Source organism: Spermophilus citellus (assembly GCF_964194105.1).
Source record: "Spermophilus citellus genome assembly, chromosome: 10".
Lineage (NCBI taxonomy): Eukaryota > Metazoa > Chordata > Mammalia > Rodentia > Sciuridae > Spermophilus > Spermophilus citellus.
The window spans coordinates 72,779,536-72,797,015 of NC_138197.1; the positions used below are offsets into that span (position 1 = coordinate 72,779,536).

General features: G+C 44.1%; 1 protein-coding gene across 8 annotated transcripts in view; it reads left to right on the forward strand.

The window, feature by feature from the left end:
- The first annotated feature begins 16,757 nt into the window (after positions 1-16,757).
- SP1 (Sp1 transcription factor) overlaps positions 16,758-17,480 on the forward strand; it is a 52,768-nt gene continuing 52,045 nt past the window's right edge. For 7 of the 8 annotated variants that reach the window (XR_014024137.1, XM_081310608.1, XM_081310609.1 and 4 more), the window contains exon 1: positions 16,758-16,855. Coding sequence is in view for 6 of the 8 variants with exons in the window: in XM_081310608.1 (XP_081166734.1) it covers positions 16,849-16,855 (7 nt within the window). In the remaining 2 variants the exon portion in view is untranslated. Of the gene's footprint in view, positions 16,856-16,974; positions 17,279-17,480 lie in introns of those variants that run through there. The other variant, XM_081310605.1, reaches the window with a different exon arrangement.

Sequence of the window (17,480 nt, forward strand, 5' to 3'; positions counted from 1 at the left end):
CACATACAAACAAAGATGTTGTGTCTGCCAAAAAATAAAATATTAAAAAAAATTCTCTCTCTCTCTTTTTTTTTTTTTTAAAAAGTAGAGAATGCTGGGGGTGGAAACAGTCACATGGGTTGGAAGTTATTAAGTTCTCCATCCTTGGTAGGAAACCTGCTCCAGGGAGGATTACTTGGCTTTTCTTGAGTCCTTTCTTTTTCTGAATTGGCCAAAGTATAAAAATGCTGACTTTCTTTCATTCAGTATTGAACATGCTATTTATAAGACAGGGGAAGGGTCTCATCCAAGTCCTATTACCACTACTTAGAAATATTCTAAGAAGGCACTGTACTTCCAATTATACTACAGAGCTGTAATAACAAAAACTGCATGGTACTGGCATTCAAACAGACAAATAGGTCATTGGTACAGAATAGAAAACACAGAGACAAACCCACATAGATACAGTCATCTGGTCCTTGACAAAGGTGCCAAAAAAAAAAAAAAAAATTGGAGAAAAGACAGCCTTTCTAGCAAATGATGCTAGCACAAGTGGTAATCCATATGTAGAATGAAACTAAACCTTTATTTCTCACCCTGTACAAAAATCAACTCCAAATAGATCAAAGATCTAAGACTTCAACCAGAAAATATGCACCTCCTAGAAGAAAACATAGGGTCGCTGTATTCTTCAGAATACAGTGACAGGCAATAACTTTCTCAATAGGAACCCTAAAGCTCAGGAAATAATGCCAAGGGTTAAGAACTAGGACAGCATCAAATTAAAAAGCTTCTGCACAGCAAAAGAAACAATTAGATTATGAAGAGAGAACCCACAGAATGGGAGAAAATCTTTGCTAGTTACTCTTCTGAGAGAGGATTACTATCTAGAACATATAAAGAGCTCAAGAAATTTTCACCAAAAAAAAAAAAAAGTAACCCAATTAATAAATGGGCAAATGAATTAAATGGACACTTCTCAGAAGAAAGAAATACAAATGGCCAACAAATACATGAAAAATGTTCAACATCACTAGCAATTAGGGAAATGCTAATCAAAACCACACTGACATTTCATCTCACACCAATCAGAATGGCAGTAATGCTGGGCACAATGGGACACTCCTGTAATCCCAGCAGGTGGGGAGGCTGAGACAGGAGGATCACAATTTCAAAGACAGCCTCAGCAATGGCAAGGTGCTAAGCAACTCAGTGAGAGCCTGTCTCTAAATACAAAATAGGGCTGGGGATGTAGCTCAATAGTGAGTACCCCTGAGTTCAATCCCAGGTACAAAAAAAAAAAAAAAAGAATGTCAGTCAGTCATCAAGTATACTAAACTGGGCGACACCAGTGGTGCATGTCTGTAATCCCAGCCGTTTTGGGGAGGCTGAGGCAGGAGGAGCCTTTGAAGCCAGCCTAAGCAATTTAGGGAGGACCTAAGCAATTTAGCAAGATTCTGTCTCAAAATAAAAAATAAAAACGATTGGGAATGTAGCTCAGTTGTTAAATGCCCCTGTGTTCATCCCTAGTACAAAAAACCAAAACAATAAAGCCAGCCATGGCAACTTAGTGAATCCCTAAGCAATTTAGCAAGATTCTCTCAAAAGAAAAAAGGCTGGGAATGTGGCTCAGTGGCTAATCCCCACTGGGTTTTATCCCTGGCACCAAAAAAATTCAAAAAACAAACAAAAAAGAATACAAATAATAATAAGTGCTGGAGAGGATGTGGAGAAAAGGAAACTTTTACACTGGATGGGACTCTAAATTAGTACAACCACTATGGAAATCAATTGGAGGCTCCTTAAAAGATTAGGCATGGGGGCTGGGGTTGTAGCCCAGTGGTAGAGTGCTTGCCTTGCATGCCTGAGGCACTGGGTTCATCCTCAGCACTACAGATATTAAAAAAAAAAAAAAAGAAAAAAAAAAAAAGATTAGGCATGGGCCAGATGGCTCCAGAGGCTAAGGCAGAAGGTTGAGAGTTCAAAGTCAGCCTCAGCAATTTAGCAAGGCCCTAAGCAATTCAGTAAGATCTGTCTCTAAGTAAAATACAAAAAAAGGGCTAGAGATGTGGCTCAATGGTTAAGTGCCCCTGGGCAGGAGGATGAGAGTTCAAAGTCAGCCTCAGCAATTTAGCAGGCCCTAAGCAATTCAGAGACCTGTCTCTAAATAAAATTCAAAAAGGCTAGGGATGTGGCTCAGTGGTTAAGTGCCCCTGGGCTCAATCCCAGTACCACAAAAACAAAAACAACAACAACAACAAAAAAAAAAAAAACACAACTAGGCATGGAAACACCAACACCACATGACCTAGCTATGTTCTTTTTGGTATTTACTTTGAAGAATCTTACTACAGTGATATCTACATACCTATGTTTATAGCATCCCAATTCACAATGGAACCAGCTTAAGTGTCCATCAATGGATGAATGGACACCGAAAATGTGGTATTATACACAATAGAGTTTTATTCAGTGATAAAGAAAAATGAAATTATGGCATTTGCAAGAAAATGCATAGAACTAGAGACTCTCATGTTAAGTGAAATAAAGTCAGACTTAAGGCTTTTTTTAATATTTATTTTTTAGTTGTAGTTGGACACAATACCTTTACTTGATTTATTCACTTTTATGTGTGCTGAGGATTGAACCCAGGGCCTCCCACCTGCAGGAGAGCATCTACCGCTGAGCCACAACCCCAGGCCCTAAACTTTTAAGTTTAAAGGTCTTATGTTTTCTCTCATATGCAGAAGCTAGAGAAGAAAAAGGAAAAGGAAGGTGGGGGTGGATCTAATGGAAATCAAAGGGAGATCAGTAGAGGAAAGGGACCAAGGGGTTGGAGGCAGGTAGGAAGGTGGAAGTGCTGGGGAGTGATATTGGACAAATTATATTGTTATATTGTGTGCATGTACAAATATGTGACAGCAAATCCCATCCATATGTACAACTATTATGCACCAATAAAAAGTGAAAAAAAAATAATGAAGAGCCCGTCCAGGGTGAAACAGGCAAAAATAAAATAAAAGGCACTGTGGGGGCGAAGCCAGCTTCTACTTCCCTCCTCGAACCACCAAACCTTAAAATGTAGGGCAAGAAGTGGCATGTCTTTGGCATTGTGCCAAAGGCTGATGTGGCAAGAGGAAAGAGGAAAGAATCTGAGAAGGAGCTGAATTTCAGCAGAAAGGAAGGAGACCATAGGCCTCACAATGGGGGTGTAGAAGAAGAATGGAGCCAGTGGGAACTTTAATTATTAGTTAAAATTAAAAATTGTTAACTGTAAATTAAAAATTGTTAACTGGGCCTGGGATATAGCTCAGTTTGTAGAGTGATTGCCTCACATGCACAAGGCCCTGAGTTCAATCCCCAGCACCGCCAAAAAAAAAAAAAAAAATGTTAAGTGGAGTCCCTGGTTATCACCTCCCAATATATCCTGATGAGAAAATGAACCTGAAATGCCTATCAACTAGACTTAACAGTTATTATTGTATGCCATGTTTAGGTCAGTTATTCTTTTCTGAAGTATTTAAAAATAATTTACAGACATTATGACATAAAAATTAATTTTTTAAAAAAATTATTTGTTTTTTAGTTATAGGTGGACACAATATATTTATTTTATTTTTATGTAGTGCTGAGGATCCAACCTAAGGCCTCATGCCTTCTAGGCGAGTGCTCTACCTCTGATTCACAATCCCAGCCCTAAATGTTTTAATATGTATTAATAAGAAAAACATTTTCTTATATAGTATCAATACTATTATGCTCCCTGTATTAACAATAATTCCTTTATTTCCTTTTCTTTTTTCCTTCTTTCCTTCTTTCTTTCTTTCTTTCTTTCTTTTTTTTTTTTTTTTTTTGTACCAAGAATTGAACCTATTGGATATGAAAAATAACAAACCCCAAAATAGTGTGGCCCAGGAGAGGGAATGAGGGAGAAGGCAATACATGTATTCTTTCCCAGTACATTCCTTCCCAGTGACAAAACAGGCCCCCAGGGAGGAGATATCCATCAAGTCTAAAATGACAGTTTCTGTGAAGAGACCAAAGCATTGATCCTTCTCTAAACAAATCCATTCCCTAGATACCAACCACTGACCCCAGACCCTCCATCTGGATCTGTAAAAGATAAATCCCAGATACTGACCACTGACCCCCAGGCCCTCCATCTGGCCCAGTAAGATAAATCCCAGATACTGACCACTGACCCCAGACCTCCTCCCATCTTGCCCAATAAAACAGACCCCAAATTCCTGAGTGCCCATACTGACATGCTCATTAATTAAGTCACCTCTCAGTGTAACCTATATAAGCCCATACTTCTCCTTTGGCCAGAGGCTCATTTTCCACCAGGAAAGTGGGTCCATCAGAAGCATCACTTTGTTCTTGAATAAAAAGCTATGCAGAGCTAATCCACGAAGTTTGTTTCTGACACAGTCCTTTGGTGCTATAGAACCCAGGGCTGCTTATCCACTATGCCACATCCCCAGCCCTTTTTATTTTTTATTTAGAGACAGGGTCTCACTAAGTTGCTTAGGTAGGGCCTTGCTAAGTTGTTGAGGCTGGCTTTGAACTTGCAATTCTCCTGCCTCAGCTTCCTAAACTGCTGGGATTACATGTGTGCCACTGCACCCAGCCAACAATAATTTATTAATATCATCTAATACCCATTTTGTGTTCACATTTTCCCACTGTCTCAAAAGTCTTTTTACAATTTGTTCAAAATGGGATTAAAATTCATGTGATTATTTTATCTCTTATGTCTTATTTATTTTTGCAGTGCTACAGATCAAACCTAGGGCCTCACAAATACCTGGCAAGTGTTCTACCACAGAGCTACAGGAAGGTGGTGGTGCACACCTGTAGTCCCATCTATTCTGGAGGCTGAGGCAGGAGATCTCAAATTCATGGGCCAGTCTGGGCAATTTAGGGAGAATTTCTCTCATAATAAAATAAAAAGAACTGAGGTCCTGTGTGGTGGCTCACTCCTGTAATCCCAGCTGAGAGAAGAGTATGGTGAGTTCAAAGCCAGCCTCAGCAAAGGCGAGGTGCTAAGCAACTCAGTGAGACCCTGTCTCTAAAAAGAGTCAAAATAGGGCCCAGGGATATGGCTCAGTGATTTGAGTGCCCCTGATTTCAATCCCTGGTACATCCCCCCCCCAAAAAAAAAACAAAACAAAAAAGAAAAAAAAAAGAAAGAAAGAAAAGAAAAAGGGCTGGGGTCCTAGTTCAATGGAAGAGCACTTGCCTAGCATGTGTGAGATACTGGGTTCAGTTCTCATCACCATATATAAATAAATAAGATAAAGTTCCATCAACAAATCAATAACTAAAGAGAGAGAGAGAGAGAGACAGAGAGCGGGAGCGCGCTGGGGATGTAGCTCTTACCAAATGTGAGATCCTGGGCTCAATCCCCAGTATGGAAATAACAAAAATGTGAGCAGTGGTGTTTGCCTGTAAAATCAGTGACTTGGGAGGCAGAGGCAGAAAGATCCAAGTTTGAGGCCAATTGAGCAAGTTAACATGATCCTGTCTCAAAATAAAAAAATTAAAATCCTGGGGATGGAGCTGGGGATGTGGCTCAAGCGGTAGCACACTCGCCTGGCATGCGTGCGGCCCGGGTTCGAGCCTCAGTACCACATAAAAACAAAGATGTTGTGTCCGCCAATAACTAAAAAATAAATATTAAAAAAAATTTCTCTCTCTCTCTCTCTCTCTCTCTCCTTAAAAAAATATTAAAAAAAAAATCCCGGGGATGTAGTTTACTGTAAAGATCCCTGGGTTCCAACCCCAGTACTGCTCTCCACACCTCCCCCACTACAAATGAGGACAGTTCTTCCTTCCCTTTTTCCATGCTATTGATTTGTTGAAGAAACAGGCAGTTTCCCTGTAGAATCTTCCACCTTTCAGATTTTTCTGATTTGCCTCTGTGTTTTCACTTATCTTGTTCCTCTGGTCCCTGTATTTTCTGAAAACTGGCTATTAGATCTAAAGACTTGCCTAGATTTAGGCTCAATATTTTTGGAAAGAACATTTGTCAGGTGAGGGAGGCAGTGTTCTTCCTAGTGTACTACATCAGGACCACATAATACATATAATGTCAGGTTGTCTGATTCAGTTTCTGAAGCTGTGGAGGAGGTTAAGACTGAGGGGCCTACACAGCAACCACCTATGAGCCTGGAAGTGGAGCTCTGACTTCATCTGACTTCTGATACTGCTGGCTTTTGTAGGAAAGAGTGGGCTGAGGTTAGGGTTGAGGTCAGCATTCAGAGAAGTATTAGTTGAAAGAACTTGATGTCCACAGTGTGGACTGGTTCAGATTCTGGGCAGGATTGAGCAGAGTCCTAGGGATAGAGATACCAATTATCTCTATCCATAGGGTGGTGCAGGGTGGCAAAAGGTGAGTCCTCCTTTAATCCCGCTGGTTGGGTACCTAGATTGGGGTAGGGAGTTGGCGGGCGGGCGGGGGGGGGGGGGGGGGGACCCTTACTAGACCTGTTCACCCTATCCTGAACTTTCCACTGTAGAAAGCAAGATACTTTCCTCTTCACCTCTGGATCTTGTGTATAGTATGGGATGGGGAAAATTCTCTATGAATTGTTTTTCTTGTTCTCTGGCTTCTGGTTCCCACTTTAAAATCTTATTTTTGTTTTTTGCCTTGCTGGGCAAAAAGGGCTGAGCTACACCCCACCAAAATACTTTTTTTTTTTTTTTTTTTTTTTTTTTTTTTTGGTACCAGGGATTGAATTAAGGAACACTCAACCACTGAGTCACATTCCCAGTCCAATTTTGTGTATTATTTAGAAACAGGGTCTCACTGAGTTGCTTAGTGCTGAGGCTGGCTTTGAGCTTGTGATCCTCCTGCCTCAGCCTCCCAAGCCGCTCGGATTACAGGAGTCTATTACTGCACCCAGCTATTTTTTTTTTAAATTTTTTGAACGCAGGGGCTCTTGACCACTGTGCCACATCCCCAGCCCTGTTTTGTATTTTGTTTAGAGACAGGATCTCACTGAGTTGCTTAATACCTTGCTGAAGCTAGCTTTGAACTCATGATCCTCCTGCCTCAGCCTCCCCAGCCGCTGGAATTACTGGTGTTGGCTACTGTAACCGGCTCAAAATACTTTTTTTTTTTAGAGAGAGATTTTTTTTTTAAAGAGAGAGTGAGAGAGGAGAGAGAGTGAGAGAGAGAGAGAGAGAGAGAGAGAGAGAATTTTTAATATTTATTTTTTAGTTCTCCGCGGACACAACATCTTTGTTGGTATGTGGTGCTGAGGATCGAACCCGGGCCGCACGCATGCCAGGCGAGTGCGCTACCGCTTGAGCCACATCCCCAGCCCAAGAGAGAGAATTTTTAATATTTATTTTCTTTTTAGTTCTCGGAGGACACAACATCTTTGTTTGTATGTGGTGCTGAGGATCGAACCCGGGCGGTACGCATGCCAGGCGAGCGCGCTACCGCTTGAGCCACATCTCCAGCCCCTCAAAATACTTTTTTTTTTTAATTGGTTGTTCACAACATTACAAAGCTCTTGACATATCATATTTCATACATTAGATTGAAGTGGGTTATGAACTCCCATTTTTACCCCAAATACAAATTGCAGAATCACATCGGTTACACATCCACATTTTTACATAATGCCCTATTAGTAATTGTTGTATTCTGCTACCTTGCCTATCCCCTACTATCCCCCCTCCCCTTCCCTCACATCTTCTCTCTCTACCCCATCTACTGTAATTCATTTCTCTCCTTGTTTATTTTCCCATTCCCCTCACAACCTCTTATATGTAATTTTGTATAACAATGAGGGTCTCCCTCCATTTCCATGCAATTTCCCTTTTCTCTCCCTCAAAATACTTTCTGATTGCTCTAAAACTTCCAAATGTTAGAGCAGAAAGGAACTTCAAGATTAGGTCCCTCATGAAGGAATTTTCCTTCCCTCTCATCCTTTCTGAGACTTAATGACATATAAGATGGTGTAGTGTGGTAGTTCCTCAAAGTTTAATCATTCACATTCTGTCTTCATAATTTTTTCTTTACCATATCAGCTTCTTCCATAGTATACTATTATTTTTCTTTATCCTAACAATAATCTGTAAAATTACAGGTTGAATATGTAGTTCTATTTTTAAAAGTAATTGAAAGAACACAAACATGCTGGGTACAGTGGCCAGTGCCTGAAGTTCCACCTACTCTGGAGTCTGAGGCATGAAGATTCCTTGAGCACTGGTTGAAGAGAACTTGATGGTCACAGTGTGCCCATGAAGGACTTCAAGGCCAGCCTGGACAACATAACAAGAGCCTGGCTCCTAAAACATTACAAAACAAGGGCTGGGGGTGTAGGTCAGTAACTGAGAGCTTGTCTACTATGTGTGAGGCTTTAGTTTGGAGATCCCCTGGGCCAGGAAAACAAAATCAAACTGTGCGCGCGCGCGCGCACATACACAAACACTACACATCAGAAATATTCCAATTCTAATGATGGTGTGTGCCCCACACTTGGGGAAATACTACAGAGAAGGAATGGAGGCGGGAAGTCTTGAGATCTTGTTCGGGCACACTTCGTAAATTCCGAATTTATTTCCTAATCATAAGAAGAGGATGACATAATGTTTACAGGCATTGGTTATTGGTCTTGTGAGTGAGCCAGTCTTCCTGGAAGAATCCCAGGGACCTTTGTCCAGCACCTCTGGCAGCAGCTGCGGGGAAGGGAGCTGAGCGCCCAGCAAGCCGGCAGGGAGAGTCACCTCTCTCAACAATCTAGGCAGACGCGGCGCCGGGGAAACCCGGTGTCTCTGGGTCGCCTAAGTCTGTGAAGCTCCTGCCCTCTCCCACCTTTCTCTCTCCACCAGCTTCCTAGCCGAAATCGAGGTGGTGTTTCAAGGCCTTTCCCTCAGAGGAACCACCCACCCGCCCAGCCTTTCTCCCCGGGGCAGTGAGAACTTTCTCCCCCGGGCAGTGAGAGGAAGAAGAGATGAAAAGTCAGGTGTCAGGCCTCCACGAAGTTCAGCTGGCTTCACGGGCTCCAGCGAGGGAGGGCAAAGCAGGAAGGAGGGGTTTGCGGTTGGGGACAGCCAGATGGCCCACCCGACCGGAAACTGGGGGTGGAGAGGCCGGGCCCAGCCTATCCCCGTCATCCAGCTCCCGCTGGGCCTCAGAGGCGGGCAAACCCCACCCCATTCCTCTGGGCACCTCATGGCCCGGGCGGGTTTGTTTACGAATCCGGCTCCCTCCTCCCGCAGCCCGGCCCTCCGCCCGCCCCCAGGGTGGCCCGGGAGGAGAGGGAAACCAGGCGGCCCCCGGCGCACTGCGCTTGTCATTCTGCCTGCAACCTGTGCCGTGGGTGTCCAGACCTGTGGGGACCTTTCTCCTTTAGTGGGAAGTGGGAGTTGGGGTGGCGTCGTTCGTTCTGTCAACTCTGGGATCTGGGGAGGACTCAGGGCTACTTGTCTCAGGAGGGGCAGGAGAAACAAACTGCTTCAACTTTGGTTAAAAGAAGATTTTTTTTTTTTTTAACTAGGTTTCCTAGTCAGGAACCCGGTCACCCTTGGGGTGTGGGAGTCCGGGTGCGTGTGCGGTGAGGGTTAAATTGACATTAAGTACCCCTTTCCTCCCAGGTGTGGTGAGCCGGCGACCCCTGAGGAGCCTGCGGGGGTGGGGGGTGGGGGTTGGGTGTTTGGGGAAGAGAAACGTTTTGTTTATGTATTTGTTCCAAACTGGAATCCCTAGGAGTCAGATTTAAATGTTCAGAGAAGTTCTCATTTTGCTCTGTTGGGGGCCTAGGCCAGATTCCTTGAGCTTGTCTTTCCTAGTTCTCAAGAACGCAGACAGTGGAACCCCCAAATTTCTTTCTCACCTGCCTTAGACTACCCTTGCTTTTATTAGGCAAAGGATCTTCAAGCTTGGAAGATTTGGTTGGGTTTATAGTCAGGACAGACTTCTTCTTCTTCTTCTTCTTTTTTTTTTTAAGAGAGAGAGAGAGAGAATTTTAATATTTTTTCAGCGGACACAATATCTTTGTATGTGGTGCTGAGGATCAAACCCAGGCCGCACGCATGCCAGGTGAGACACATCCCCAGCCCCTGGACATCCCTCTTCAGAAGAGAGAATATTCGAGAATTTTGGGTCACAGTTAATCTCCCACAATAACTAAATTGTGTTTTTATTTTTATTTTATTTTATTTTTCTAAATTGTGTTCTAGACCATGCTACCCAGTCTTCACACAAAACCTCTAATTTGGGGTGGGGATATAGCTCAGTTGAGAGAGTGCTTGCCTTGCATAAGGTTCAATCCCTAGCACCATAAAAAAATAAATAAATAAACCCAACTCTTATTCCCCCTCTCCCACCTTTTTTTTTGGGGGGGTGGGGGGTACTAGGGATGGAACTCAGGGACACTTCACCTCTGAGACACATCCCCAGCCCTATTTTGTATTTTTTTCTTTTTAAAGAAAGCTTATTAATTTTTAAAATTTATATGACAGTGGAATGCATTACAATTCATATTACACATATAGAGCACAATTTTTCATATCTCTGGTTGTATTCTATTTTGTATTTTATTTAGAGACAGGGTCTCAGTTGCTTACTGTTTTGCTTTTTGCAGAGGCTGGCTTTGAACTCAAGATCCTTCTCCCTCAGCCTCTGGAGCCACTGGGATTATAGGCCTGCACAACAGTGCCCTACTCTCCCACCTTTTTCTTCCTCTGGGAACTTCAAGTTCACCAGAGCCACAAGCTGGTTACAGAAGAATCGAATGCCTTTCTAGTGCTAGGTAGAGTCTAGGCAGGCATAAATCACAATGCTACTCAGATAAGGAAACAAAAGTACCAACTGAGTCACTTATATAATGATAATAATTATAAAGACTAATCCAGCCACTGTAGCCCAGTGGTGCACACCTGTTATTCCAGTGACTTGGGAGACTGATACCAGAGGGAGCACAAGTTCAAGGCCAGCTTCCGCAGGTTAGCCATATACTGTTTACAAATAAAAAGGAAAAAGGGCTGGGGGCTAGCTCAAATCCCTAGCCACACACACAAAAGTTATAGCCAGGGGGCTGGGGTTGTGGCTCAGTGGTAGAGTGCTTGCCTAGCATGTGTGAGGCACTGAGTTCAATTGTCAACACCACATAAAAATAAATTAATAAAATAAAGGTCCATCAACAACTTAAAATGCTATATATTTATATATTATAGTCAGGTGCTGTGAGGCTCCCCTGTAATCCTAGCAACTCCCAAGGCTGAGGGAGGAGGATTGGAAATTCAAAGCCAGCCTCTGTAATTTATCGAGACCCTGTCTCAAAAAAAAAAAAAAAAAAAAACAGGGCTGAGGATATAGCTCATGATGATAGAGTACTTGCCTTACGTGCATAAGGCAAACACATAATCTCCCAGCAACACGCAAAAAAATAAATTAATCAAATTAAAAAAAAAACAGGCTAGAGATGTGGCTCAGTGGTTAAGTGCCCCTGTATTTAATCCTTGGCACAAAATAAATAAATAAAAGTTATAAAGACTATCCTGGATTTCCTCACAAGTTCTGGGCTTCTCAAATAGAAACTCAGATTGCTTCAGGTTTTTTTTTTTGTTGTTGTTTGTTTTGGTACTGGGGATTGAACTCAGGGGCACTCAACCACTGAGCCACATCCCCAGCCCAGTTTTGTATTGTATTTAGAGACAGGGTCTCACTGAGTTGCTAAGCACTTTGCTATTGCTGATGGCTGGCTTTGAACTTGTGATCCTCCTGTCTCAGCCTCCAGGCCTCTAGAGCTGCTGAGATTACAGGTGTGTGCCCTGGCTTCCCTTCAATTTTTTTTTTTTTTTTTTGCCATACTGGTGGTTAAGCCCATGGGGCACTACCATTGAGCTATATCCCCAGCTTTTTTTTTTTTTTTTTCTTTAGAGAGAGAGAGAGAGAGAGAGAGAGAGAGAGAATTTTTAATATTTAATTTTTAGTTCTCCGCGGACACAACATCTTTGTTGGTATGTGGTGCTGAGGATCGAACCCGGGCCGCACGCATGTGAGGCGAGCGCGCTACCGCTTGAGCCACATCCCCAGCCCTCCCCAGCCTTTTTATTTGGAGACAGAGTCTAAATTACCCAGGCTGGCCTTGAATTCTACCTCAGCCTTTTGATTAGCTGGGATTGCAGGCAGTGCACCACTGCTTCTGCAAGGACTTTCTTTTCTTTTTCTTTTTTTTAAGGATTTTTCTGGGGCTGAAGATGTGGCTCAAGTGGTAGCGCGCTCGCCTGGCATGCGTGTGGCCCGGGTTCGATCCTCAGCACCACAGACAAACAAAGATGTTGTGTCTGCCGAAAACTAAAAAATAAATATTAAAATTCTTTCTCTCCTCCCTCTCTCTCTTTAAAAAAAAAGGATTTTCTTTTCTAACCTCCTTTATCCTATAGTAAGTAGGACAGATAAGAAATTTCAGTCTACTTTGGACTTAATAGCTGTAGTGGAGAGTTTATGAACAAGAAAGATTACAATGATGAGAATGACAGTGTAGAAGGGTTTGGGATGATCATCTGTATATTTTATTATATTTTAATTTTTTACAATTTATTTATTTTTGTGATGCTGGGAATGAAATCCAGGTTCTTCCTATTTTTGGTACCGGAGAATGAATTCAGGGTTGCTTAATCACTGCGCCAAATCCCTAGTCCTTTTTTTATATATTATTTAGAGACAGGGACTCACTGAATTGCGAAGCACCCTGCCATTGCTGAGGCTGGCTTTGAATTTGTGATCCTCCTGCCTCAGCCTCCGGAGAAATTACAGGCATGCGCCAGTGTGCCCAGCTGGAACCCAGATTCTTGTCCATGCTAGATGAACATTACCACTGATCTACATCCCCTGCCCTTATATTTTACTTTTTTTTTTTTTTTTTAAAGAGAGAGTGAGAGAGGGGAGAGAAAGAGAGAGAGAGAGAGAGGATTTTTTTTTTTAAGAGAGTGAGGGACAGAGAGAGAGAGAGAGAATTTTTAATATTTATTTATTTTTTCTTAGTTCTCGGGGGACACAACATCTTTGTTTGTATGTGGTGCTGAGGATCGAACCCGGGCCGCACGCATGTGAGGCGAGCGCGCTACCGCTTGAGCCACATCCCCAGCCCTAGAGAGAATTTTTAATATTTATTTTTTAGTTCTCAGCGGACACAACATCTTTGTTGGTATGTGGTGCTGAGGATCGAACCTGGGCCGCACGCATGCCAGTCGAACGCGCTACCGCTTGAGCCACATCCCCAGCCCCTTTACTTTTTTTTTTTTTTAAGATTTTTTTCCCATGGGGCTGGGATTGTGGCTCAGTGGTAGAGCAGTTGCCTAGCATGTGTAGGGCACTGGGTTTGATTCTCAGCACCTCATATAAATAAATGACTAAAATAAAGGTCCATCAACATCTAAAAAATAATTTTTTTACAATACTTTTATTTTATTAATTTTTATGCAGTGCTGAGGATGGAGCCCAGTGCCTCACAAGTGCTAAGCAAGCACTCTACCCTTGAGCTACAGCCCCAGTCCTATTTTTCACTTTTTTGAGGTGAGGTCAGTCTTGTTATATTATCTAGACTGGTCTTGAACTCCTGGGCTCAAGCAGTGATCCTACCTCAACCTTCTCAGTATATGCTAATTTATCAGATTGCTAACTGGGAAAGTGATGACAGCTGAAGAAAGCCTTCAAAGTTAGGAATTAGGAATATTTAACTTGTATATGCAATCAAATGAATGCTGAGAATCAGTTGTTAGTATTGTAATACCTGCAGACCTATTCGGGAATGTTAAGACTAGGCTTTCCTTTGAATGGTAGCAGTGTTTACTGGGAGTGGAGAGGACTGGGGCTCAGCAGTAGTGTTTGCCTAGCTTGTGTGAAGCCATGGGTTAAATCTCCAGCACCACAAAACAAAAACAAAAAAGCAAGTATTTACTGAGTATCAACTATATGCCAGGCTTTGAGAATACAAAATGAAAATGTTATTGGCGTTTTGTATTTTATTTAGAGATAGGGTCCCACTGAGTTGCTTAGTGCCTGTTGCTGAGGCTGGCTTTGAACTCTTGATCCTCCTGTTTCAGCCTCTCATGCCGCTGGTACAGCTGTGTGCCACTGTGCCCAGCTCTTGTTCAGGTTTTTACAGAAGAACTGAGCAAGAGAGAGCACGTTATTCATATGCTCTCATGGCCTATCAATACGTTAGCCTATGTGTAGGATATCCTTCAGTGGTCAGGGGCTGAATTCTTTTTCTGAAGGAGTGAAGGGAAAGGATTGTAAATAGGACGATGGCTATTGAATTTTTTAGTCTAAATCTAGGCTTTTTTTTCTCAGTACCTGGAATAAAATCAAAACTATAGTTCCCATTCAGTCATAGACTAGCACTGAACCATAGAAAAATTACAAGCTTTGGAAATAAATATAGATCAATCATAGTTTAAAGTGTCTAGCCTATTTTCTCCTCTGTACAAGGGGATGACCCCCCCCCCCCATTTGTTGTTGTTTGCAATGGGGATTGAACAGAAGGCTTTGTACACGCTAGGCAAGTAAGTGCTCTACTACTTAGCTATATTCCCAGTCTCATAAATCTCCTAAATCTGTAGAAAGAATTAAGTTAGACAATATATATGAAATGTTTATTCCAGAGTTGGCTCCTTTCCCCTACACCCCCTAGCAAGTTTAGGTGTGGTCTATTGCTGAATACACCAACAGCTGTTAGTATCTTCAAAGCTTGGTTTACAAAGATGAGTAATACAGTTTCTTCTTTGCAGGAAGTTTCTTTTCTCCAGTTTCTTCCCTAGTGTTTCTTAAACTTGCTTAAGACTAATCACTTGGGCTACTTAAAAATGTATATTCTCAAGCCCCACCCCAGTTTTTGATTGATTTATTAGGTTTGGGGTGGGAGTCTAAGAAATTGAGTTTTCCCCCAGTCCTGGGGATTGAACACTGAGGAGATTTACCACTGAGCTAAATGCTCAGCCTTTTTATTTTGCATAATGTCACAGGGTCTGGCTAAATTGCTGAGGCTGGAATTGAACTTGTGACCTTCCTGCCTCTGTCTTCTGGGAGGGTGGGATTATAGGCTGTGCCTGGCTATTTTTATCTTTTAATTTTGAGTCAGGGTCCTACTAAATTGCTCAGCTAGAGCTGGAATTTGGGATCCTCCTGCCTTGACTTCCCCAGTTGCTGGGATTGCTGGTGTGCACCATTGTGCTGGCTTCACTTAAATTTTTTCTAGGCCCTGCCCAAAGAGGCAGAGGTCTCAGTTCCTACCTTCAAAGGGTTATAAAAAGTTTTAGAAGGAAATCCAGATTTTAAAACATGAGAACATATAATGAAGCGAACTGTAGGTAATGAAAGGACAGCATATAAGGTACAAATGGTAATGGGAGTGACACTGTCATTTGACAAGACTTCAAGGCTGCCTCCACTAAAACAAGCATAAAGGAGGCAAGATGGAAACCAGAGATTCAGGTGCCTCGGGCAAAATCTCCTTTAACCTCTGTGATTGCAAAAAGCAGGAACTCGGGTTCTGTTGCTTCATACTTAGGCGGTATTTGCAACTAGGGGTGGGGGAGGAAGTGGCTCAGGAGATCTTGACTCCAGGAGGTTCTCCAATGCACTGTAGCCTCAAACACAAGCTCTTGAAAAGTTAAGTAGCGAGAAGTTTAGTGTTTAGCGCCTGTAGTCTGGGAGAGCTTAATAAAATGGCGTTAGTTGGAGTCTTACAATAATCTTGCATACTAGGCATTTCAGTATTAACTCAGTTTGTGAGCGCTGTCACCACATCTGATCCCGCCCGCAATCGCAGGGCTTACACCCACATTGAAAGGTATCTGCCAGCCTGTCTGCCTACCCGAGGAGGAGGTTAAGACTCGAGAGGTACTTTTTGAGAGCGGTTAAGTGAATACTTAAACGAGCCCGAGCGGTGAAGCAGGACTGCGCGCGCCGAAGGTCTTGGCTCTGACACTTGTTGAGTTGCAGAACCCTGGTGAAGGGTACCACATAATGACTGTAAAGACTTCCCTTAAGGAGAGTCAATATGGCGACGGGATCCTCTTGGCACAGCCCTGTTCCCTCCCTCATGATGGGCGTCTCTAGTAACGCCTATTAGGCCTTTTGGAGGCGGTACCAGACTTACTTTGCTCCTTCATTGGGCTGAATAACTGAGGGAGAGGCCAATTCTCCTTTGCTCTTTCCAAGTTCCTACCCTCAGAGTTGATTCGGCTTTCAATTGGTTTTTAGTTTATGTCAATATGCGTCGTATTCCTTCTCTTTTCAGTGTTAATCCAATCATAACATTCCTGACTGCCCGCCTGATTTCTGATTGGTTTAGATCAGCTCCATCCTGTGCTATTGCTACCTACTTTTTACTCTCCTCCCAACCAGGACTTTGCCGAGGCACGTCCAAGATTCTGGTTGGTCGTTATTCTGTCATTTCTATCAGTGCTCTCCCTATCCCTATCTCTCAGGGAGCCCGCCTGGTAATTAACTGGTTTCTTTCTAAGCCTATCATCTCTAGCTTCCACCCATCCTCACTTCCTGCCTCTTTCATTGGTTTTTCAAACTGAGGGGGCGGTTCTTTTGGGCGGACACCAGGCACGCAACTTTGCCTTACACGCCTTAGAGAAGGAACGAGTCTTACCATTGGGGAATCTGCCCGCCTTTCTTCTGCTAGTCCCTCCCTTCCCCCTCCCTCATTGGGCGGGGCAGTACCGAAGGGGCGGGGCCAAGGCCGGGCTTGTGGCGCGCTACTCCCTCCTTTTTACCCCCCCCTCCCTGTCCGGTCCAGGTTCGCTTGCCTCGTCAGCGTCCGCGTTTTTTCCTGGCCCCCCCCACCCCCCCGGACAGGACCCCCTTGAGCTCGCCCCTCAGCTGCCACCATGAGCGGTAAGGATGAGTCCACTCCAAGTTTAGGGGTGGAAGGGTAGTGAGGGGGCGCGCGCGAGGGCCGACCGGGCGGTCCCCGCCGTGAGGGGGGGCGGGCGGGAGGCGGCGGCGGCGGCCTTGGTCCCGCCCGGGGCGGAGGGAAGGGAGGGAGAAGGGGCAGTGGCGGGGCCTCCGAGGAGGAGGGGGATGGGCCGCCCGCCCCGGGGGAGGGGGCAGCGTGGCCTCGCCCGCCCCCTGCCCGCCCCGGCCACGGGGGACGGGCTTTACCCCCCACTTCTGGGCCGCCCGCCTGAGGCTCCTCCCGCCAGGGGCTGGCGCCGCGGGGGCGGCCCGAGCAGTGCAGGCCCCGCCCGAGCCAACCGCCTCCCTGGTCCGCCCTCTGGTCGCTGCCTGCCCCAAGGCCGTCCCCCCCACCCCCACCCGGTAAGTTCCCCTCCCCCCTCGCGGTCCCGCCCTTTCCACGCCCCTCACCCCGAAACCGCCCTTTTTTTCTAGGGTCCGCCCTCTAGTCCTGAAACCTTCTGATTTCTAACCCTTAGACCCCTTTAGCCCATTGCTAGTATTCACAAATGTTTTTTATACTTGTATTTTTCTTTCTCCATCTCTTTTAACTCTAATTTTAGCA